Here is a 22,964-nt window from a genome sequence, read left to right as displayed (position 1 = left end):
TCAAACCAAATGTTTTGCGTGTTCTTGTGCTTTATTTCTCTTTACTTTACTTCATTGGTATGCCAGCATTCCTGGAAATGAACGTAGTACGATCGCTTAAGCCAATGCAACCTTTACCTGGGGGAAGGTCACTTGACTAAGGCCCATTACAGGTTCAATGATCCGGATCTTGGTTCTCCACTGGCCCCTTGTCCTGTCACTCACTCTCCTGCCCTTCAACTCTATGGGGACACATTTATAAAGCTCCGCTCGCTCACCGATGCTTTCTCTGTGAACTTAATAAACCACTACTGGACTTGTAGGTTTTTTTCCATGGCAGAGAACAAGCCATACCGCTATGGGCTCATCGTTCTGGGAATGGCGTTCGTGGCTTTGGGTCTGTTCACGATTTCTGTAGAGGAGCCACAGGTGTTTGCTACGTTCTGCGCTGCGGGACTCATAATGGTGGTCGTTGGGTCTGTCTGGTCGGTGTGTCAGTGTTACCCCAGGGTAAGCTCATCACTAATAGATCCATCTGACCTTTGTCAACTGTCGAGGCGCAGTATCAGATCTTAGGTCATTCGTACTCGAAGGTAGTTTGAAGTGTGTTACGTTTGAGTGTTTCACTCGTCCTACAGGTGACCGTTATACTGCCAGACAAGGAAGAACTCTGTGGGGCTGAAAAACAGGACTTGAGTGCTGGAAGCGCAGATGAGAAAAGGTTAGGGTGCATCTGAAAACTATTTTTGCGTGATGTCACAAATGCGGTTCTCTGCTAAATTTATATTGTAAAAAAACTAAACGGTAACACTTTATTTTAAGGTGTCGTAACACAGAGTAATTACCTAATTAGGGTACTTCGTAGTAGCCCTTGTACTTGCGTGAAATAAAATGCACTTATGTGACTAAGTTTTGGAATCACTTGTAATTACAGTTTGGCATTATATAGATGTAACATGCAGCTACTGTTACACACATGTAACAGAATGAGTGTGTTACACAGCTACACTTTATTGTAAGTAGCTTACGTCTGTTTCCTTGAATTTATAATTACGTTGTATAAAGTTTGCAACACATATGTAACAATTTTTTGGTTACATAAGTAGCTGTGTAACAGTAGCGGCCTATTACATCTACATAATTACAAACTACAGGTGCAACCTTCATTAACTTAGTTACATAATAAGTACATTTTGTTTTATATAATTACTCTGTATTATGGGCACCTTAAAAATTAAGTCAAAATCTACGTTTTGGCAGTAAGGCATTTACCAAGCTAAATAAAGATGTTCTAGATAAGCAGAAACACTGTGTTTTGTAAGATCGAACAGATCATGTAAACGCTCATATCTATCACACTCCATTCATTCATACAGTCTAATTCAATCTTTCTTGCTTCCTTCTCTTTCTGTCGTTACACTGAGGTCTGTGTGTTTCCTGAGAGCCCATCAAGACTCGTTACTTTCCAAGTCTTTCTGTAACCGGGTTTAGCAGCTGGCTAATTGAATCTTACCAGCCTGAGAATGTAATTACTCTGAATATGATGAGATTACTTTTGGTTAAAATCTTTAAGAGACAAGGGTTCAACTTACAACTCAACAGCTTCTAATAATCTCTCTCTCTCTCTCTCTCTCTGCATTATCATCAATATTTAATGTGGATTACATTGATAATAGTAAGCAGACTACAAATTAAAGAATTGAATTTAAAAACTATTCATTAATCATTTTTATCATTTTATTTCAACTGACCAAATCAGTTAATAGTAACCCTTATAATTCTAAACAATATTATATTATAACAAAATTATGACTTTACAAAAACATAAACAAAAATAAAGCTAAATAAATATAAGAAAATCTAATAAATTAAACCTTATTTAACAAATCATTTTAAAATGCCTGTATGGTACACATTTTTGTTCCTGAAATCCAACCTTCTGCTGGGATCGGTATAATTCAGTTTTTTGGGGGGATTAAAGTTAAAATTAAGAAAACACCCCAAACTGACGATTTGAAACAGATCTCATGTTTTGACCTAAGATCTAATCCATTTTCAAGGACACCCCTCCCCTTTTTGTTTTTATTTTTTGTGTTTTTTTTTAACAACCCATTTTCAAAATTTAATCAAAACGCTGCTATATTATTATTTAAAGTTGCAGTCCGTACCTTTTTTTGTGTTCTAAATGTTCTAAATTTATATAATGTGCGACTACATCATGAATCCATTTTCCAAACCGTGTTTTTGGCTTGAATCACTACGGTACACCTATAACAACTGTTTATATTCAGAATATTCACACTATTTAGGTCAGTACCGCCGCGGAGCAGCCCGGTACCTGATTGATTCTTCATAGATTCTTCAAAGAAGCAGCTCCGGCTACAATATTTTTCCGCAAGATGCACTCAGTTCTGTATATTAACCGCTAGAGTTAAAATGTGTGCGTATATATTAATCTTACCTTTCTTTCCTGTCACAGTACAACAAAACCGATAAGAGCTCCCTTGGCTGGCTTCTGTGACGATGAAGTAGAAATATCATCAGATCCAAAGCGACACGCAGAGAGCAGACCCGGCGAGCGCGTTCTCGTCCTCCACACATGTCGAAGTTCTCCCAGCGTTCTGGCCTGCTCCAGCGCTCCCCTGATGGACCCCAGCAGAGAGATGTACTACGGGAGAGTGGAGGACACACGTTATCACACATCTGAGCTGGAGAGTGAATAGCCGGTGCTGACCCTGATGTCCATCTGCATCTGACACCAAACGAGATTGGCCAGACACCTATACTAGTCATGCATTTTTTTTAAATTTGTGTATTAACATCGTATTTTACATTATGCTGTTAAGCATGTGAATGTCACAAGGTCTGGCCATGACTTTGTCAAAAGCGCAAGACAACAGAATCGTTCAGCTCTCAGGGGAGCAAAGCATTAGGTGATTAAATACTTGTGACCTTGACTTCTGTCACCGTGAAGACCAGAGGACACTGAAAGGGGACTCCTTTTCACTGAGCTTTCACAGTCTTTAAACACTACGACAAAGCATAAAGACAAAATGACTATACTGTAGATTCGCTCAAGTTAATTTAACAGAAATATAAATGCATCTAGAAGCGTCAGAAAACTTATCAATGAACAAATGTATACGTTCTGTTTGTTTACCTGGACATCTGCAAAGTGGTCTGTAGATATGCTGTTGCTAGTTTTTTTTTAGTTTTTTTTTTGCCATATCCAACTTTTGTAATGAGCTTTGGGTATTTTCTATCCTCTAAACCTAAATATGAGACTTGCCAACATTTCTGCATTTTTAAATGTTCATGCAGACGTGTTTTAGGTCATTAAATGAATGAATGAATAAATAAATAACTACCTATATCTAACTACTCATGTTTATACGATCCACAGAAAAAAAATATCCAGTTTTTGAACAACATAGGCTGAATAAATGAATGCATATTTTCCCTTCTGTGACAATTTGATTCCTACAGCAGGCCTATGCAAAACCACACACACACACACACACACACACACAGAGAGAGAGAGAGAGAGAGAGAGCCTGTCAGCTATCCTTGTAGGGACTCTTCATAGGCGTAATGTTTTTCATACAGCAAAAACTGTATTTTATATCACCCTACACCTAAACCTACCCCTAAACATTACATTTTTACTTTCTTTTGTGCTCAGTTTAGGTCCCCACCGTGACACGAGTCCCTATGAGTCTGCATTCAGGTTTAAGTCCCAACAAGTATAAACCAAACCCCGCACACACGTGTGTAAACATTCAGTCTGTTTCAATGCAGATATATTAATCAAGAATTTTGCCCAAGGCTCTGGCATGTGATTTGCATAATCCTATCGTTTACAAACCCTTGATTTATTATTTTTTCACCCCACCTCGACACCCAATTCATGAACAATAAATCAAAGTGAAGACAGCAGTATAAAGCAGTATGAAGACAGCTACTGTAACATTATCATTACATCACAGGCACACAAAATGCGTTTTTATGTCACACAAACCCAGCGCTGTATTGTGTTTTGCAGGTTTAACGATAGCGCTCTCCGGCCAACAGAGGACGACGTCAATCTGTTTCTGACCAAAGCGATGCCAGCAGCATCCGACATGCACGCGCAGCTATTTTTCCGCGGACGCGCGCAGGTGACATTCAAGCGTAAAACAGTATAAGGCGCGCGTGTGGTCACTTTACTGTGCATGAAAAAACTGAACTACGAATCAATTTGGGGTTTTTTTTGTGTTTTTTCAGTAGCACTTCTTTGTTTTTACCCCTGCATTTCACAATATCTAACTAACTGACACTTTGATCGCACGGGCTTCGTTTTGTGACATGTCTGCGCAGGAATCGTAAACGCAGAAAACGCGCGTGGGTGGGCCGTAACTCGACTCCTCGTCCGCTGCTTTATTAACGAGCCATCTCTCGATATAAGGACGCCCCACCTCAGTCACTCAGAGGGATTTAAGTGACATGTTAAGTGACATGAGGATACGCTTCAGCCCCAAACTCTCAGCTTCACACGCCCGCCACGTTATACGACGAACGACAGTGCAAAAAAAGTACTTTCTTAGCACCATCACCTAAAACCGCTCGTATCATATCGCTTGGTTTACTCTTCACAGAATGAAAAGCTTCGTGACTGCGTGTTGGCTGAGTTTTCTGCTGAGTCTTGCGGCGGTGGTTGAGAGTGATGAAGACTACACCGAGGATGAAGAGATGATCCTGTCTTTAATTCTGCAGGATGACACCCAGCCTGAAGCAGAGAGCAGGCCATCCGCCCAGTTCTACAGGTGCACTAAGGTAAGACCACTACGTACCCGCGTGCCTGCATTTCCCGTGGACATATCAGCCGATAATATCGTCACAAAAATGCTTGGGTAAGGGAAATAAAAATGCATAGGAAAAATTGCTAATAAATGCGTCAAGGCTGAGGTGTTAAGCGGTTTGGACTTAATCGCGTTCTTTTACGAAAGTAAAAGAAACCAAGCAAAACGCAATTAATATGCCTAAAGCATGCAGATTGTTTCATTATTAGTGTTTAATGAAATTAAAAAAATATATAATTAATAATGCATGTATAATTAGGCTATAGTCATTTGCTGAGTGATACCAATAAAAAGTCGTTAAGATTTATTATTAGTATTTTTTTACTTTTAAGGAACTGTAATTGTTTTATTTGTTATGCACAAACACTCAGAAGTTGTCTTTTATTGCTATATGCCAAAAAAGTATCAAATAAACGCCCCGAGCGCATCAAAAACCAGCGCGTGTTTTACGCGCAGGACGCGTGGCGCATGCCGGGTCAGTATATCGTGGTGATGAGGAGCGGGACGCACGTGAACCAGGTGGAGCGCACCGCGCGCAGACTCCGCGCGAAAGCAGCCAAACGGGGCTATCTGATCGAAATACTGCAGACTTACTCGGGAGCTTTCCACGGCTTTCTGGTGAAAATGAGCAGCGACGTCCTTCACATGGTAATTTACAAACATTACGTGATGCTCGCAATTACATTTTGTATATTTAAGAATATTTTATTACTATTAAAATAATGCTTAAAAACACACATTGCCTGTCTTCTTCATTCCATTGCCTTTTCCATTGTTTTTGGCAGGCAGTAAAGCTGCCCCATGTGGACTACGTTGAAGAGGATTCCTCCATCTTCGCCCAGAGCATCCCATGGAACCTTCAGCGCATCCTTCAAAACAAACACAAGACTGGAAAATACTCACCACCCAGTGAGCCAAAGTTTCCCCCTCTTTCCCAAACACTTACTTCTAAAAGTATATTCTGCGATCCTGAAGTGACACCTTTCCCTAATAGTTTATTGTAATAAAGCACTAAATCTGCAGAGCTGTAATGTTAGTGTGTATGTAGATGACGGAGCAAAGGTGGGAGTGTACCTTTTGGACACGAGCGTTCAGGCGACTCATCGCGAGATCGAGGACAGGGTCATGGTGACGGACTTCAACAGCGTGCCGGAGGAGGATGGGGTCAGGGTTCACAGACAGGTAATTGAATGTGACAACCGGACGGTTTTAACAGCAGATGAGATGCGTATGTCCCTCACTTCCCGCGTTCATCCGCCCGCAGGCTAGTCAGTGTGACGGTCATGGCACGCACATCGCAGGTGTGGTCAGTGGACGGGACTCCGGTGTAGCTCGAGGTGCCAGTGTGAACAGCGTCCGGGTGTTAAACTGCCAAGGCAAGGGCACCGTGTCAGGAGCTTTAGCAGGTAAACACAACTTAATAATAGTTCTAAATAACTATTAGAGGTGTATGTAAGAATGACAGCTAGCGGGTGACACGGGGACTGCGATTGGGGGCCCCGAATCTGCCCGAAACACACATTTCTGGAGTACGATTACTGGCTATAGCATTATTTTTTTAGTTATGCTAACATTACATTTTCTAAATATCTACATGCATATCATGTTATTTTATTCTTTTGGCTGTAGAAGCCAGAAACAGTAAGGTTGCAACTGATTTTACTTCCACATTGTGAGGTACTTGAGAAAGAAACAGAATGAGGAAAACAGGGCGTGGCTTTTTAAAAACTTGAATTGATTGGATGTAGTGAAGTAGGCGTTTCGTTCAGGACAGCTGGAGGGGCGTGGTTAACAATGTCAAACCTCTCATCAGAGAAGACCTTTAGAGGAGCATTTTCAGATTTGGATAAAAGATTACGAAAGCAAACTAATGTTTTTGTGGACTGACTTGCACGGATGAATCGTTCACCGCGAAAATAGCAATGCGAGCTAACAAAATAAATCCAGTCAATTTTGATCCGCATTGACCTGTATATTAGTTAAAAAAAAAACCAAGATGGTCTAGATGTATTCAGATGAAGTAGATCTGACATTAACCGATCTTACTCTGTTGCAGGTCTGGAGTATGTTCAGTCGTCTCTGATGTCTCAGCCTATCACACCCGTGATCCTACTGCTGCCGTTTGTAGGGGGATTCAGTCGCACCCTCAACGCTGCCTGCAGGAAAATGGTGGAGTCTGGCGCGGTGCTTATTGCTGCGGCTGGTAACTACAACGATGACGCTTGTCTGTACTCGCCAGCCTCAGAGCCTGAGGTACGATGGATCGAGTCCTTCACAAAAGCAGTCGCTTGTCAATATATTCGGTTTTGACATCCTTTGGCGCGTCCTCTGCTGCAGGTGATAACAGTAGGGGCTGTTAATTTCGCCGACCAGCCCTTGAGCACTGGGACGACGGGCACCAACGTGGGCCGCTGCGTGGATGTGTTCGCACCCGGTGATGACATTGTCAGCGCGTCCAGCGACTGCTCCACCTGCTTCACCACCAAGAGCGGAACGTCACAGGCAGCCGCGCACGTTGCTGGTTCGCACCAAAATAATGGCAAAACTGTGACATTTCGTTTTAGCGGTCGGTCGTAACAGCGGTGTGTTTTCAGGTATAGCGGCGGTGCTCCTGAATCTGAATCCGAACTCTAGCTCTGCCGAGCTTCTGCAACAGCTCCTCCATCATTCAGTCAAACAGGTCATTAACCCAGAGTCTCTGCCACTGAACCACCGTCTCGCTACACCCAACACGGTGGTCGCCCTGCCTGACACGACCTCCACACTCACAGGTCAGGGCTCACGAGGAAAACAGAATTGAAATGAATCAACACTGCGGCTTGATGGGCGCCGCCAGTAATAGTCAATAATTTTGCTTTAGGTTAACAATAATAGCCCTGAACGTGCACATTAATTAGTGACTTTCATTACACATTTATAGTGTACTGTACCATATAATAAATTGCATTTTATTTTAACTTAACTTCTAAAATATTTTAAATGGTTTTAGGCTTGGATATTTAAGCATTAACGGTGTCATAAAATATTGGTAACCATTAGGGTCATTTTAATTCTGCTGCATGTTTGTGTTTTCTTACAGGAGAGCATCTGCTCTGTAGATCCGTTTGGTCTGAGCAGTCAGCTGCTAAAGGTTCGGCCACGGCTGCAGCCCGTTGTCGTCACGGTGAAGAGATGCTGAGCTGCTCAAGTTTCTCACAAAATGGAGCAAGAGCTGGAGAAAGAATGGAGGTGATTAGCAAAGAATGTTTTGCTTAGATTGAAAAAAAAAAAAAAAAGCATCAAAAATAATTTGTGCTCATCAAAGTCTTTTTCTTTGTGACAGGAGAGAGACGGGCAGAAAGAGTGTGTTGCTGTTAATGGGAATGGAGGGCAAGGTGTGTTCGCTGTAGCACGCTGCTGCACAGGCCATAAAGCTCAGTGCCAGACGTCAGAGAGTCCTCAGAGAGGAGCGGATGCAGAGTGCCCTCCAGACCACCAGCTGACAGGTGACAGGCTTTCACACCGCAGCGTTTTTCATTTAAATATCATTAATTGATGGATTGCTCTGGGGTCAGAGGATGTTAAAAGTCTGCTGGGTTTTGGTCATTTACCAGATAATGATCTCAAAATGGCCAATTTTTCCAGCCCTCGTTCTATCCAACATGAGGTTGTTTTTCATCAGAACAGATTTGGTGAACTTTAGCATTACATCACTTGCTCACAAAATGGATCGTCTGCAGTAAATGAGTGCCGTCAGAACTGGTAAAAACATCAATAATCCACACTGCTCCAGTCCATCAATGAACATCTTGTCAAGTAAAAAGCTGTGTGTTTGTAAGAAACAAATATATGGGCACTGTAATCTTCTGACAGAAATGCAAAAAAAAACCCCAGAAAGCATTATTACTAATAGTTAAAAACATCTAGATGACAGATTTGTTTCTTACAAACAGTTTTACGCTTCACAAGATGCTAACTTGGGGATCGCTGTGATGTTTTTATCAGCAGTTTGAACTCTCATCACTACGGCACCCGTTCACTGCAGAGGATCCATTGGTGAGCAAGTGATATAAAGCGATGCTAAATTTCCAATTGGAAGAAACAAACTCAGTATAGATCTCAGATGGCCTGAGGGTGAGTAAATGTTCATTTTTGGGCAAACCGTTTCTTAATGAGTGAAGTTTCTGTTGTCACTGCAGCTGAAAATGAATTTGAATCAGGTTCTTGATGCTTAAGTACATGACAACCTCTCTGTTTCGTTGTATATTTATGCCCTGCAGGCTGCAGTTCTTTATCTGGAGATGCATCGGACTCTGATCGACCTCAATATGGCATCCGAAGGGCATGTCTTGCTAAAACGGGTGTAACTTCATACGCCTCCTGCTGCCACACATCCTCTCTAGAGTGCCGGCTGAAAGAGCACGAGTCTACGGCTCTCAGCGAGCAGGTGACTCACTTTCAAAAGGTTTCCACTGACGCAATGAACACAAAAACCAATGTACGGCTTCTAACATTTGGAACAGTTGCAGTTCAAATCATGAATCGTTTTTTTACAACTGTAAATTCATCAAAAAATGATCTGGTGGAACGGAGCAACACTAACCTGCATCTTTCTTTCAGGTGGAGGTTTCATGCGAAAACTCGTGGACGCTGACAGGCTGTCAGGGTCTGTCGCTCGGTTCTGTCGTTCGCGGGGCATTTGCTTTGGCTAACACCTGTGTAGTTCGTACATCTGGAGGAGGTACAGGAGCTGCCGCCATCGCCACCTGCTGCAGGCACCGTCTGTCCAACCAGCCGACTGATCACTGAGGGATGTGTTCTTCTTTTCTCACTTCTCTAAACATGTAACCATTAACCATGGACATAACCACTATAACAAATATAATAGTTAGGGGTGTTACACAAGTAAGCTCAATTCTGTCATTATGCAATATTACATGACAGAGAAGTGCATTGTTACCAGTCCTGGACATAACCATACTCAATCTAAAACTACAAGGAGCGCTAAAACACATTTAAAGGCCTTTAAACAGCTAAAACATATTTATACAGGCGTGGTTGCATCAATATTAGAATTCAGATCGATACCGATGATTTGTTCAGGCAACACAAATACCATTTTCCTTGAATAATAATAATAATAAAAACAAAACTCATGATAAAGTGTTTTTAAGTCTACTAGTGAATTCAGGCATTATTAAGATTTGCTAACAATTACATTTAAAAGTGGCAAAGCAAGCATTAGATGAGCGCTAGTTATAAAAAGAGGAAATAAGCATGTAGAAAATATACAATATCAGGTAATATATTTCAAATATGTAGCAATACCGCTAAATTAAAACTGATATTATAGATAATACCACTTTGACCATATGTAGGACCATCACTTTTCATATTAACATATATATACTATACATAATTAAATAAAAAAAATCCCCAATATCGGTAACGGATATTATAGATAATACCACTTTGCCATTATTTAGGACTGGCACTTTTCATTTTTATACTAATAGAATGCATTTACAGTATGTAACAAGACGGTTAAATAAAAAAAATCTCTGCATAGTCTGTATAGTCGAAAAATGATATTATAGATACAACTTTGACTATTTAGTACTTCGAAATGTTTGTTACACACATATTCTGAATTGAAACTGTTGTATTTTCGCTATTTCTGGCAAGAGCATTACCTATTATTATGCATGTGTATTGTTCATGTAAGAGTGTAATTCTTCTTATAAATGTATATTTTTATACTGCAAACCTTGGCAACTTTATGTCCTGGTCTACTTCAGACTTGGCACATACAAAACCACACAGTCTGAAAACTTGTGCATTCCAGTTTTTCCTTTTTATATCAAATGTTTTCATTGTCAAACTCTGATGTACAAATTAAAATGTGGTTTTAACATGCATTAACAGATTCCTTTACACATCATACACACTCGCAGCAGAAATGAATCAAAGAATCACCAGTTATTAAAAACTCTTCAAGCATCTTTAACCCAGTCCTGACACCCATCTTAAAAATGCAAGCCTCGTCACAGATCTACCGAGTGGTTGGTACAGCATCTACAGGTGTAGGAAAGGTTAAAAAGATCGATTGGAGGAGGAGGAGGATCAGATTTTCAGATTTGTGGATAAATTTAACACACCCTGTTCACTCAAGTACACCATATTTCAAAGAGGACTACAGCACTGGGTAAAAATGTAACCCCACCATATCTTACAGGCTCCTTTAGTGAAAACCTAAGCAGGCAGTTGAGCTGAAATTAGTGTGATATCTTTGCAAATGTGCATATTTCAGCAAATTCAGAAAGATGCCTTATGTTTAGGCACTAATCTGATGAATTTTCCTCTCAATCGTAGTTGAACCGCGTGCTTTTAGTCCTGAAACGCTTCAAAATAATCTTCCGGTCATCCTAAAACCTGTCTAAATAATTGTCCCAAATGCTTACCAAATCTGCTGCAGTGAATTAGCAATGAACCATTTACTGATTCAAAGCATGAAGGCAGTTGTGAGTACTGCAGTGTTTTGCCGCTATTAGAGGCCAAAACCAAGACAAAGAGTCAAAAAGTCAAAGACCATACTGAAAAAGACTGCTTAAACCAGCCTTAACCAGGTCTCCGGTTTGCTGGCCATGTTGAAAAACAAAACAAAACATGTCGAACCAGTTTAAGATGGTCTGCTGGTTTTATCAGGTCTTCCAGCCTGACTAATCTTGAATTTAAGTACCCCGAACCACTCTACAACCAGCAAACCAGGCTGGTCATGTTAAAAAGCCAAACTATTTTAAACAGAGGCGCAATCTTGAGTTCAGGTGCCCAAGCCAAAATGTTGTTAAAACATATTAAACCAGTTTAAGATGGGGTGCTGGTTTTACTCGGCCTCCCAGCCTGACCAATCTAGCGTAAAACTAGCTTGGCCTACTGGCTGTCATCTAAAACCAGTCAATGTTTGTTTGCTTCTTTTAGTTGCCCTTTCTTCCAGATCAGACTGATCTGTTGGTTAGTATTGAATGTTTTGGACACTAAACCATCTCAACACAACTTGGGCTGAGACACCAACATGAAGACCAGCAGATCCACATGGGCTGGTTTAAGATTTATTCTGTAAACCAGCTTTTTTTCAGCAGTTTCGGCCAGTTTATGCAGTTTTTTTTCCAGCAATAAAGTCTCTCACACGTACAAACATGCACAGAAGCGTGTGAAAGTTGCGAAGAGCAGGTGACTGTGAGGTAAAAAGCAGCACTAGCGTTTGTGTGAGGTGGCATTGAGGTTCCTTCCGCTGTAAACATTGAAGCAATGTCGCTAAGTGTTCTAGTCTAGATACAAAATGAGCAGCAAACGGCAGCTGAATCACCCTGAAAGCAGAGCATCACAGGCTCGGCTCAAACAAGGGACAGTGACGCAGGAGACGCCACCTGTGTCCTCATATGGCGCTCTGAGATGAGCGTGGCCGAGCCATCCGAGTATATGTGCGCGCGTTGTTATCGTAATGTCGAGTGGGTTCAGGCATTTGTGTAGCACGACGTGTCCACTGGTTTGTCTCAAGGCGAGGACGCGAGTGGCGTAAGGGGAGGAGTCGAGTAAAGGCACTTTACTACACTGTGAGAACTTTCCATCCCTTCAACAACCTCCGTCTTTCTCTTTCCCCTTCCCCTTCACCCCCTTTCCACCCCATCCTCGCCTTGTCATCCGATTTGCATTGCGTAAGGCAGACTGAACGGAAAAGATGCAGGCCAACGAACAAAAAAAACAAAAAACGAACAAATTTGGCAAAATAAACCCTGAAAAGTGTCTTCACGTCCCTAGGTTTTCATATCAAAGCAGCACGAGACAACATCAAAACAGACGAACAGAAAGAAAGGAGACAGTTTTTCAATGACAAACTCTGCTGATTGTAGCACTCATTGTCTTTCAGGAAGAAGAAAATCTCATTGGACAGAGCGTCTCTGTGTGTTGCATATGTCTCCGGACGCATCTGCTGATGCAATGTGTCTTCCGTCGTAAGGTCCGACCTCCACCATCATATTTCCGTCTAGCACTTGCGTAAACAGCTTGTGTCTTTTGCTGCATGCCGTTCCTATCCAAGAAGCTCGCTGGACAGAAAGCAGCGAGGGGACGTCCGTTATTGTCTCCACGTGATGAATTTGTCACAAACTGAATTCAAATATAAAGTGCTTTAAAAAATACCAGCAAGAAAGAAAGAAAAAAAAAAAACGTGTGATTATTTGACTCTCAGAGACTTGGCAAGTTCTTCTTTTTTTCGAATAAATTTGAGGCACCTCTCAAACAGATCCACAAAAAATAAAGAAAATCAGTAAAGGATTCTTAAAAATATTATTTTACATTTGAAATTACACTTATGGAACACATCTTTACATTTCTCATGAATAGTATCTACTTAATTACATTGGCAAATATACGCTGACTGCTTTTAAAACACCCCGTCTGGCACCATAGCAGTAGTTCGGTGTAAAAAACGTCAAGGAAACGAACGCCGCCGTTTTTATTAAGTCCCACCGGTCTGACAGAACTCATCAAGTCAGACGAAACATCTAAATAACTTGCAAGACCCAAACTCTAATTTCATCCAGCCAGGTTGTAACCAACAGAAGAAGAAAAAAAAAAAAAAACCTAAACAAACCCAAAAACGATATTCGCCTCTGTTCACGTTTCGGACGAGGCGGCCTGAAGAGCTAACGCTCCGACGGGCCCCTTTGGCTGCTACTGGTCGCTCCACTTCAAATGCAGTTTTCTGATTGTCTGTTTAGAGCCACAACATCTCTCCGTCGGAGGGAAACTTTTTTGTGTTGTTTAGTTGCGCAAAAGCAATGAGAAGCGTTATGGATCCACATCTTCTAGATCACTTCGAGAATCGCCCAACATCATGGGAGATTCAGACCCCTGAGAGAAAGAGAATATATATTTTATTATATGCTGCAATTGATGATAGACTGCTGAATGAATCACAGATGGAGCCCTACCTGACGGAGGCTTCTGTCTGAGTTCTCATTGGCTGGGCTGCCATCTGATCCATTACTGCTGCCGGACTGCTCCTTCTCATTCAATAAAGCTGTGGCATAAGCTAGAGTGTCCTAAACACAAAAAACCAGCACTCAACTAAACTTCATTTACCAGTTCACATGCCCTAAATGTGCCCAGTGGAGTCCCGGGATTTTACATGACATCAAAACAGTGAGTGGAAGCTTTGAGCTTTTAGAAGAAAAAATGTTTCACAGAAGTTTTCTTCAGAACTTTATGTGAAGTTAAAATTTAAGTTTGAGATGTACATGATTACTTTACTCTGGTGATGTAGTATAATGTAAAGAATTGTGGGTGGGGTACCTGTGCAGAGATGGTGCGCTGGAAGGTTTTAGCTGTGGACGTCTCATTCGATACATTACTCTGAGGTGTCCAGTAGTGCTCAGACATCTGAAAGAGGAGAGAAAGGGAAATTCAACAACAGATGCTATTTTACTATAAAGAAGTACCGTTGTGTGTGTGTGTGGTCTCTTGCCTTCTTCTGAAGCCACTGCACTGCCCAGCTCCAATGTCCTGAGAGTTCTTTAAAATAGTCCTTAGCTGGAGAACATCTAATAAAAACACATTTAACAGATTGGAAGCATTTAGACATTATTTAGAGTTAAAAAAACGATGAACGGGGCACTTAAAAAAATAATTAACTGACAACCAAAATGCCATTATTATATCACATATCTCTAAAACATAATATATATACAGTTACATTCATCTACGTTAATGTTGAGTATTTCTAATTTGCTCCCAGTGCTCTACACTCACTTCTGTGCCAGAGTGACCAGGAACTTCACACACTGATAGCAGCGACTGCTGTCCACGTTGTTGCTCTGATGCATCAAAGCTGTGAAAGAACGAGAAGCACATATTATCACAAATTAATCGAATCTTACGAGCACTCGCGCTAAAAAAAAGCCAAATTATGTAGTTCTTACCTAAAAGGCCCTTTTCTGATTCAAAGGCATATTTGAGCCTCTGAGACTGCAGAGGGTCTTCTATCATCTGACAGATCAAAGGAAGAGTGGCGTTACATCATTATAAACTAGAACAACAAACCGTTTAAGACAGCACATGGCCATCACTCACCAGGATCTCCAGGAGCATCTGAAAGACGTTCTTCAGTTCGTGAGGAGGAGCTGTTTCCAGATGGTTCTACGTGTCATAAGAAAGATTGTTGCAAGTTTATTTTTACACAAACACAGGCAGGGATCAGCTCAACAAGGATTATTCTGCTAAGACTACTTTGGGTTGCATTTTTGTATGTGGTATTTTTCACTTTATACAATATCTAAAACGTCAAGATGTCAGGAAATTTACAGAAGTTTAAGTCCACAGAAAGCACACTAAATGTAAGTAAAGTGCCTACTTAGTTTTTAGATACGTTTTTGAAGAATAAAATGTTGAAATTTGGCTAAAATAATGTTACGTTGTCAATGTAATAATATGTAAAAATTAAAATAACATGCATATTCTGACTACATATTCAAATAAATAAGAGAATACATTTGACTGTTTTAATGTAGAACAAAGGCTTACTGACAAACAGAAATTAAAAAAGTGTTAAATTTAAGCAAATTAGTATTTGAGGTGAAAGTAATTAGTCTTTTAATGTGTCGTATATTTTTTGCTGTTGTAAATATGCCTGACAAAACTGTTACACATTTCAGTTTTCTGTAAATCGGGGAAAAACATTTATTTTTTGCTCAAAAAGACGAAAGAAAATGCAATTAAATTAAACATAATACTTTGTGATACTTTTGAGAAAAACAACAATTTAGAGCACTTATTGTCTTTGACCCCCATACAAGTATATATTTTCCAATAAATGTGTACAACAAAATAATAAATACTTACAAATATTAATACAATTATTAAAAAAATAAAAATGTAAAAAGCATTGAAATTACAATTTTTTTTCTTTTAGAATTTAAAATGTCAGGGTACCAACCTTCAGTAAGTGTAAGACTCCCAGTGAGAAAGGTTCATTACAGAATGAGCAATATGTGATCATCTCTATGAGAAACGATAACGGGCCGGACAATTCACGCATGGCAAACATCACCTGAAAGACAACGCGTCTCAGTCAGCAGTGAGCAACGCAGACAGACAGAGACAGCAGAGAGAGAATAAGAGGCAGTGTTACCTCCATGAGATATGCCTGCCCTTCTGCTTTGAAGAGTAAGGTGTTGATGTCTGGATGTAGTGGCAGGAGGGGTGAAGATGGGGCCACCAGTCCTGAGGAAGCGTGCTTGAACACTCCTTGAGCTGAACACACACACACAACAACAGTATTCACAGAGAACCATTACTAACTAAACAAGCAGAAGACTGCACTGGTAAATTGATGTTTCATCAACTGTAGCATTTATCATCATGTAAACTACCATTCAAAAGTATGGGGTCTGTAAGCTGCACTTATGTGACCAAGAATACAGTAGAAACACTAATGCTGTTAGAATTTAAAATAACTCGCAGTGTGTCAAGAAACATTCCTGGTTACTCTCAACACTAAAACCAAAAGAGCTGCTTTTATTGAAATCATGCTACATTTGTATTTCCGTATTCCTCTTATAAATATACAGCTCAGGAGTGCAGCATTTGTTTGAAATAGAAATCTTTTGTAACATACTAAATGCTTTACTGTCACTTTTGAGCAATCCTTTAAGAATAAGTTTTAATTTCATTCACAAAAAAAAAAAAAAAAAAAAAGTCATTGCTGTTTGTTTTGTGAAAAAGCAAAAAAAGTGCACAAATGTATTATATTTCTTCTGCAATCTACAATTTCCATTATTTACTTCTTTTTTGTCATTACGTTTTTATGCCCTCAATAGTTTCCATTAATGATGGCAACCTTGGCGTGCGTGTTGAGAAGCGCCGTGTTCTTACCCTCCGTCCTCTGAGACGTGAGCTCTGTGTGCAGCACGATCAGGGCCAGAGTGTTGTGAAGATGCAGGAACTCTCGAGCCTGGGCCGAACTCCAGCGCCGGTGCTAAAACACAGAACCAGCAGAACGTCACTAATGTCCAAAAACAAAGTTGATTTATCATTTACGCAACCTCATGTCACTCTAAACCTGCACGACTCCTTGTGAATCTCTTTAAGCAAGCGATAAACCCCAATATTCACCTGGTTGTTTTGCCGGTTGGGTCCCAGAAGGAAGACAAGCATCCGACGATAAGCAGAATGCTTTAGCAGCAGCTGACACGGCCCACAGCCCTAAACACATCATCAGTGAATAGGTTTATATGTGTGACTTCAGAACACAATATCTGTTGTATGGGCCACTTTTATGGTACTAGTTTTTTCGGGGGCTTAGTATATATCTTCTAAATGGATATCATTGTTCTCACCCTCTGAGCAAAGTTACTGAAGAGGCTGAAGTACTGGGAGCAGTTCTTGCAGTTATCCGGGACGTCCTTATCCAACAGAGAGAGCAGCATGTCCAAAAGACAGTCCAAGCCAGCGTCCTGGAAGTACAAAGAGCTCTCTAGCGTCTTCTCCAGGATGGTGGCCACCACGACACGGACCTCCCGCACGCTGCATTCCAACAGACAGATCCTACAGAGAGAAGAAATCATGCCCTTCATGACGTTCACCCATTAACAACGTCAATTCAGTCCATTTTCCAACCAGTTTTTGCATGAACGTGGTAGGAGACACTGGATGTTGGCGTATCTAAGCAGTTTGGGAGGTCTGTGGAAACTTTCCTTGCAGCGCCAGCTCTATCGCCCAGCTCTATCCATGGCGAAAATTTATTTATTTATTTTTTTATGAAATTACGGCTCCAGGTCTCTATTGATAAGGGAAACTATTTGTTTTGCTGGCAGTGTGTGAGAGCTGGCTCATAAAACCTTCGGGGGAACATTCCCTGGCTTCAGCTGAGGTGTTGCATGACAATCAGGGCAGCCCTAACATTCGATACAAACCAGCCAATCGTGTAGCAGGGCAGATTGCGCTCACATGCACCACACATTAACATCCCTGCACGGGCCCATATTCCAGGCTGACAGAAAGCAGCTGTGTACGTACCCTGCATGTGCTATTGATTTCCAGTGAAACTCTCACGAACGCTAACACAAACACAGATGTTTCTGATATTTGGTTTTGGAGGAACATGGTACTACCTAAAACAAAAGTGTCATCTGGGATTTCCACGTATTTTTGCATAGTTCTTATGGTAGAAACCAGTTGTAAGATTTAGTCAAAAGCAGAGAGAGATTGTCTCTCAACTGTTTGATTGTTATGAATGAAAGACAGCAGGAATATTAGACTGCTGTCCCTTTAAGAGCTACCTGCACCCAGTCAATTGAGTCTACAGGTATATCGCCTGTCTCTAATAGATACAAAGCTGTATAAAGATGTAAGTGTTTCATGTCTGTGTGCCAATAATCTGGCTAGTTTTACTATTTACTAGCCAGTGGTGGTTGTATTGCCAATATGTGCATAGAGGGATGGATGTGACACTCACTTGATGATCTCCCGCCCTTCAGGTGCCACCAGGTACTGGACCATCCATTGACAAGCCTCGCTGCTCTTGGACAACAAAACCTCCACAGTAGTGATCCACTCCTCTGTGTCCACCCTGAAAGAGAAGACCCCGGGGTTAACACACTGCTTAAATAAACGAGTTAATAAACTACTTAAATTAGTTTAATGAAATATCGACTGAAAAAGATTACTTTTGTTTTATTTATAAGCCACAACTGGGGTATTATTATTATTATTATTAAAAATACATAATTTCCACCACTAGTTCATGTCTTTATAATATATTAACGATAATAAGCCTGCGTGAACACCCTCCCACCTGAGTTTCTTTTTGGTACGCAGGTAAGTGTGGAAGAGGAACTGGACGGCCAGCTGCAGGCTGGTTTTGGCCATGGCCTGATATGATGTATGCTTTAACTTTGTCTGAAAAACAGTATAAAGCTCAAATTTGAGTACAGGAGATATAAAGCACTTATAAAAGAGGCTGAACGCTCAAAGCTTACCGCATTGACAGAAGCCAGAGACAGTGTGAAGTTGAAGTAATCGCTGTTGTAAACGTCTCTGTTCTTCATGAACTTCAGATTTTCATCTCTCACCATCTACAGATACGAAAGGGTCAATTTTTGTGAACTTTTTGAAAAAGCTGTAACATGCCTGAAACACTATGAACAATATAACTATAGTTACAGTACAGTATGATGAGCTACCTGATAGATCCTAGCAGGCATCTTTTCCACAAACAGACCCTTCTTCTCTCCTTTCTTGACCAAGCGTGTGAGCAGCGTGAGGCGGTCATTGTTGGCCCTAGGTGGCCGTGGGGAGGATTGGGGTGAGATCTCCGGAGATGATGGGGCTGACCTGAGGTGAGGGATTTTGAACATTTATAAGTTTATCCATATTCAAACGTTCATGCAGGAGGTAAAACACTAACTCACAATGAGAGGTCCTCTGCTTCCTGTCTCATGATGCTGACTCGACTCTTTTTGGGCAGGACGGGGGAGTTCTGGTCACTGATGCGCTGGTAGAACAGCATATAGGCGTTCCAGTAGCGGCGCCGGACATCCGGGTAGGGGTTAGCTATAGCATGTGAATACAGTTGCAAAACGTTAATACAGCATGAACACGAGTGATAACGAAAATGACAATGTGACATTTAATCCACAAATAAGTTAAGATAAATATACTGGTGTATTTTACATATTTAAAATAAATCAATCAATCACTGGTCAATAACAGTGAAACCAGCTCAAGATTACCTCAGTAAAAAAATTATATTATAATAAAATTAATTCAGATAAAATAAATTACATAAGTTGGGCTCAGTTTGAGTTCATGTAAAAGTCAAATTATTATTTTACTGAATTGGTATAAAAAGTAATTTATATGGATTTAAGGATATATTAATAACTTACACTGGTCATAAACTTTGGGTCTGTACTCTCCTCCGAAACACTCATACTCCAGAGTCTCATCGTTCATGTCAAACTCTTCCACAACATTGTCATTAAACTTATACCAGCGTCCTCGTGAACTACCCCTAAAAGAAAACAAAATGTTGAAAAATGCATATTACAGACATTGCTGAGCTTTGCTTGGTCACCCAAACATTCCTTCACTCCCTCAAAAAATGCACCAGTTTAAAGCACCCTCATGCTGCCAAGCATCTGGGACAGTTTAAGGCTCTCATAAAAATACTCTTGCCAAAAACAGAAGCACGACCCCCTCAAAGACCCATAAATACACACACATACATGCACAAAAAGGGCAAATACCTCCCAGAAACATGTTTCAGATATTACGGTTGCCGAAGTACGTCCTATATATAGACTGTGCATTATGGAAAACTGGTAGAACTTCATAAATGTACTGTTTGACCACAAGCCCTGTGAACTGTTTTAATAGAAACATGTAATGCATGCCATAATCTCCGACTACTTTTCATTTGTTCCCAAGTAGATAGAATTATTTCTTCCAAACTTTTGAAACTAAAAGGTTTATTTGAAGCACCACCTAAAAAGTTAGCAAGTTAACAAACATATGCCATGGAGAAAAACAAAACGATTGCTCTTTTTATATTAAATGTTTAATTTGAATGGTTTTCATTTTAAAATTACTGTATTTATGACAACCTGGAAAAGTATTAGCCTGTTAATAGATATTACGGTGTTGGTGTGTTTGGTCTTGGTGGATTATATCTGCCAAACACTCCTGTTGCTGCCAAGCAAATATGGGCTTACTAATGCCAACAAGGACATAGACATGCATTGTAAACATGAAAGATCTGCTGCAGCAAGAATAAAGAAAAATAAATCCCATAGCTAATCTAGACAGGTGGTGCTGGGGGGATGACGGTTTCATTGGGGTTTGAAGCAGTGGAGGCCAATCAACTTGTGCAATGCAGTAAATTATGTGATTAGTAGCAGACTGCATGTAAAGGACCGATGAGCCTAGTTCTTCATAACTAGATACAGTATTTATCAACAAATCCCAGGTTTGCAAAATCCTTGTGTAACGTGTAAAGCCTGATAAGAAGAGGTGTGCTACCTTCTACCAAGACTCTCAGACTCTCTCCCTTAACTTGGGACAGAAAGTAAACACCTAGCAACCACCCAGAAAGCCCCACAAACAGGTTAACAGACACTCAATCTCACCGGCGGTCTTTGATGAATGAGTAATAGTGTCCTGCGTGGGCCTGTCCGCTGTGGACCACCACTCCCACCAGTTCATAGTTCTCAGAGATGGTGACCTTCTTCCTCGGTGATCCCCCAGAGCCGGCTTCACCACCTCTCCCGTTCTCTCCATGATCTGCACTCGAATCCTGGCGGGCCATTCCTGACACAGTGTACGGCTCCATGTTCAGCACCCAGGGGAACTAAAAGTGAACACAGATTATTGAAGTAGATGCAACTTAATTCCTACTAGGGCTGCCAGCTTAACTCATAACTTAATTAGTCATGTCAACCTTTTTTTTGTGGAACATAAATTTTGAAGACTGTTGTATACGTTTAATAAATGTTGAATCAAATAAATAAAATAAATTCTACTTGCCACCATCTGTAATGACTATTTGATACTTTCTTATTTAAGACTACATCTTTTGTGGGTATTTTAACAGACAAATTTATTCTCTGATTAGATTAATTATGTAATAAATTGGATAACAAATTCAAATACCTGAGGTTATCTGAGTAAACTAGCATGGACACATTAAATTGATCAGAAGTTATATTTTTGTCAAATTTGTCACAGGTCAACGCTGCGGAAGCAGATTTGATGCTGCATATAGTCTTACTCTGATCTGTTCATCATATTTGATGGACCGGCCACTTTCCCAATCGAAGCCGAATCGCATGAGGTGGATGACCAGCACACTGGGCAGAGACTTTATACAGGTCCGCTTCACAGTGGTCCGCTGCAACACAGAACGTGTGAGTACAAAATACAGCCGTATACCCTGCAGTTACGGATGAAAACACATCAGACTTTACCTTCTCTTTACATTTCTCGCAGTAATAAGCATTGCTGCCATCCAGGACTTCTCCTCTGACAAACTGATCGAGAGAGATCTCCAGACTCTGGCAGGACGTCACCCCCAAGTTCAGAGCCATGAACGTCTCCTCGCGCTCATACCTACAGAGCAATCCCAAAAACAAACTCAAGTTAATGTCATCAAGAGGTCTTCTTAAGAACTAGGGTTTGGAATGATATGCGAGTTGAATCTTTAAAGCTTACCTGTGTGGGCAGTCTTTGCATATCTTCTGATCAGAGAAAATGCCCTGGAATGTGTTCTTGAAGATCTGCTCTCGACCGATTTTCTAGAAAGATGAAAATTAGGATAATTGCAAACACACTTCAGACTTTTATGGACACTTGAGTGTGCCAGGAACTTCAGGTGAGCTGTACCTTAAGATGTTCATCAAGCTGATCCACCAGACTGGTGAAGAACTCATAAGCGTCCTGCTGTTCTCGTACATATAACTCTTTATTCCACATCTTGAATATCTGCATCAAGACCAACAAAAGTCATGAGACCAATGAATTTTCATAAATTGAAATTAAAAATTAAAAGTTAAGCTTAAATAAAATAAAATCTTACATAAACTTGTTACAAAAATACAATATAGTGCTTTTTTAATATTCATGAGCATCTAAATTTGATATCTTTTCCCACAAATTCACTAATAAACGAAAGATAAAACGAATGTTGTTTTTTAGTTAGTTTAATATTTGAGATACATTTTTTTTTATATATTTTACTACATTTGGCAGCAGTTTAGTTCACTGTGACATAACAGTTGATCTCACCTTCCAGAAGTTTTCAGGTACGTAGTACTGTAGTTTGCTCTCCATCAGGTGACCAAACAGAGACTGTACCTGACAGAACACACTCTCCTCTGGGTTTTCAATGTCATCTTCAATTGACAAGACAGCCTACAACACACACAAGGCTAAAATTGTAACTGAAACCTATTATAAAAGGCAAACATCACAAATACTGTATGAAATAAAAATGAGATAAATTCTATACTAATAAGTAAATATATAGGTTAAAATATTAGTATAAGAGTCTAATGTTACTAAAATAATACCACATGAACATTGTTTATTACTTGTTGAAAACTTTAATTATAATTA

The 22,964-nt window shown here is 40.4% G+C and overlaps 3 protein-coding genes across 5 annotated transcripts in view; 2 read left to right on the top strand and 1 right to left on the bottom strand.

Annotated features, from left to right (window-relative positions):
* Positions 1 to 132: 132 nt before the first annotated feature.
* On the top strand, positions 133 to 3,422 carry bsnd (barttin CLCNK type accessory subunit beta). Its single transcript, XM_043220049.1, has 3 exons — positions 133 to 489; positions 618 to 700; positions 2,459 to 3,422. Exons 1-3 carry the CDS (start codon positions 313 to 315, stop codon positions 2,700 to 2,702), a joined length of 504 nt encoding a protein of 167 aa, XP_043075984.1. The 5' UTR covers positions 133 to 312; the 3' UTR covers positions 2,703 to 3,422.
* Positions 3,423 to 4,291: 869 nt separating this feature from the next.
* Positions 4,292 to 10,712, top strand: pcsk9 (proprotein convertase subtilisin/kexin type 9). Of its 2 annotated transcripts, none has more exons than XR_006247224.1 (12): positions 4,292 to 4,791; positions 5,274 to 5,465; positions 5,603 to 5,726; positions 5,866 to 5,999; positions 6,082 to 6,223; positions 6,874 to 7,070; positions 7,155 to 7,338; positions 7,412 to 7,588; positions 7,897 to 8,045; positions 8,140 to 8,302; positions 8,802 to 8,930; positions 9,077 to 9,216. XR_006247224.1 is itself a non-coding variant. In XM_043219466.1 (12 exons), exons 1-12 carry the CDS (start codon positions 4,615 to 4,617, stop codon positions 9,603 to 9,605), a joined length of 1,995 nt encoding a protein of 664 aa, XP_043075401.1. In that variant the 5' UTR covers positions 4,294 to 4,614; the 3' UTR covers positions 9,606 to 10,712. The 2 variants fall into 2 exon arrangements, 1 of the variants encoding a protein (XP_043075401.1); XM_043219466.1 differs by lacking the exon at positions 8,802 to 8,930 and adding an exon at positions 9,417 to 10,712 and having other exon boundaries at positions 4,294 to 4,791; positions 9,077 to 9,243.
* A 2,411-nt stretch (positions 10,713 to 13,123) lies between these two features.
* usp24 (ubiquitin specific peptidase 24) overlaps positions 13,124 to 22,964 on the bottom strand; it is a 46,453-nt gene continuing 36,612 nt past the window's right edge. For both annotated transcript variants that reach the window (XM_043219464.1, XM_043219465.1), the window contains 24 exons: positions 22,635 to 22,760; positions 22,233 to 22,331; positions 22,062 to 22,144; positions 21,818 to 21,959; positions 21,622 to 21,741; positions 20,981 to 21,201; positions 19,742 to 19,866; positions 19,265 to 19,406; positions 19,037 to 19,187; positions 18,833 to 18,928; positions 18,649 to 18,752; positions 18,310 to 18,423; positions 17,192 to 17,399; positions 16,968 to 17,057; positions 16,728 to 16,830; positions 15,985 to 16,106; positions 15,790 to 15,903; positions 14,928 to 14,993; positions 14,777 to 14,843; positions 14,607 to 14,685; positions 14,323 to 14,398; positions 14,151 to 14,237; positions 13,790 to 13,900; positions 13,124 to 13,709 (listed from right to left, as the gene is read on the bottom strand). In XM_043219464.1, the coding sequence (XP_043075399.1) occupies positions 13,647 to 13,709; positions 13,790 to 13,900; positions 14,151 to 14,237; positions 14,323 to 14,398; positions 14,607 to 14,685; positions 14,777 to 14,843; positions 14,928 to 14,993; positions 15,790 to 15,903; positions 15,985 to 16,106; positions 16,728 to 16,830; positions 16,968 to 17,057; positions 17,192 to 17,399; positions 18,310 to 18,423; positions 18,649 to 18,752; positions 18,833 to 18,928; positions 19,037 to 19,187; positions 19,265 to 19,406; positions 19,742 to 19,866; positions 20,981 to 21,201; positions 21,622 to 21,741; positions 21,818 to 21,959; positions 22,062 to 22,144; positions 22,233 to 22,331; positions 22,635 to 22,760 (2,709 nt within the window). In that variant the 3' untranslated portion in view covers positions 13,124 to 13,646. The remainder of the gene's footprint in view (positions 13,710 to 13,789; positions 13,901 to 14,150; positions 14,238 to 14,322; positions 14,399 to 14,606; positions 14,686 to 14,776; positions 14,844 to 14,927; positions 14,994 to 15,789; positions 15,904 to 15,984; positions 16,107 to 16,727; positions 16,831 to 16,967; positions 17,058 to 17,191; positions 17,400 to 18,309; positions 18,424 to 18,648; positions 18,753 to 18,832; positions 18,929 to 19,036; positions 19,188 to 19,264; positions 19,407 to 19,741; positions 19,867 to 20,980; positions 21,202 to 21,621; positions 21,742 to 21,817; positions 21,960 to 22,061; positions 22,145 to 22,232; positions 22,332 to 22,634; positions 22,761 to 22,964) is intronic.

This window comes from Puntigrus tetrazona, chromosome 20 (genome assembly GCF_018831695.1).
Source record: "Puntigrus tetrazona isolate hp1 chromosome 20, ASM1883169v1, whole genome shotgun sequence".
Classification (NCBI taxonomy): Eukaryota; Metazoa; Chordata; class Actinopteri; order Cypriniformes; family Cyprinidae; genus Puntigrus; species Puntigrus tetrazona.
The sequence above is the reverse complement of the archived record's forward strand: the minus strand, read 5'-3'. Positions and strand labels throughout refer to the sequence as shown.

Bases quoted from the DNA above. Each gene is read 5' to 3' on its own strand.
- pcsk9 (XM_043219466.1), top strand. From the start codon at position 4,615: ATGAAAAGCTTCGTGACTGCGTGTTGGCTGAGTTTTCTGCTGAGTCTT. The intron at 6,000-6,081 runs GTAATTGAATGT...ATCCGCCCGCAG, and splicing joins GGGTCAGGGTTCACAGACAG to GCTAGTCAGTGTGACGGTCA. The intron at 6,224-6,873 runs GTAAACACAACT...ACTCTGTTGCAG, and splicing joins CGTGTCAGGAGCTTTAGCAG to GTCTGGAGTATGTTCAGTCG.
- bsnd (XM_043220049.1), top strand. From the start codon at position 313: ATGGCAGAGAACAAGCCATACCGCTATGGGCTCATCGTTCTGGGAATG. The intron at 490-617 runs GTAAGCTCATCA...CTCGTCCTACAG, and splicing joins TGTGTCAGTGTTACCCCAGG to GTGACCGTTATACTGCCAGA. The intron at 701-2,458 runs GTTAGGGTGCAT...TTCCTGTCACAG, and splicing joins GGAAGCGCAGATGAGAAAAG to TACAACAAAACCGATAAGAG.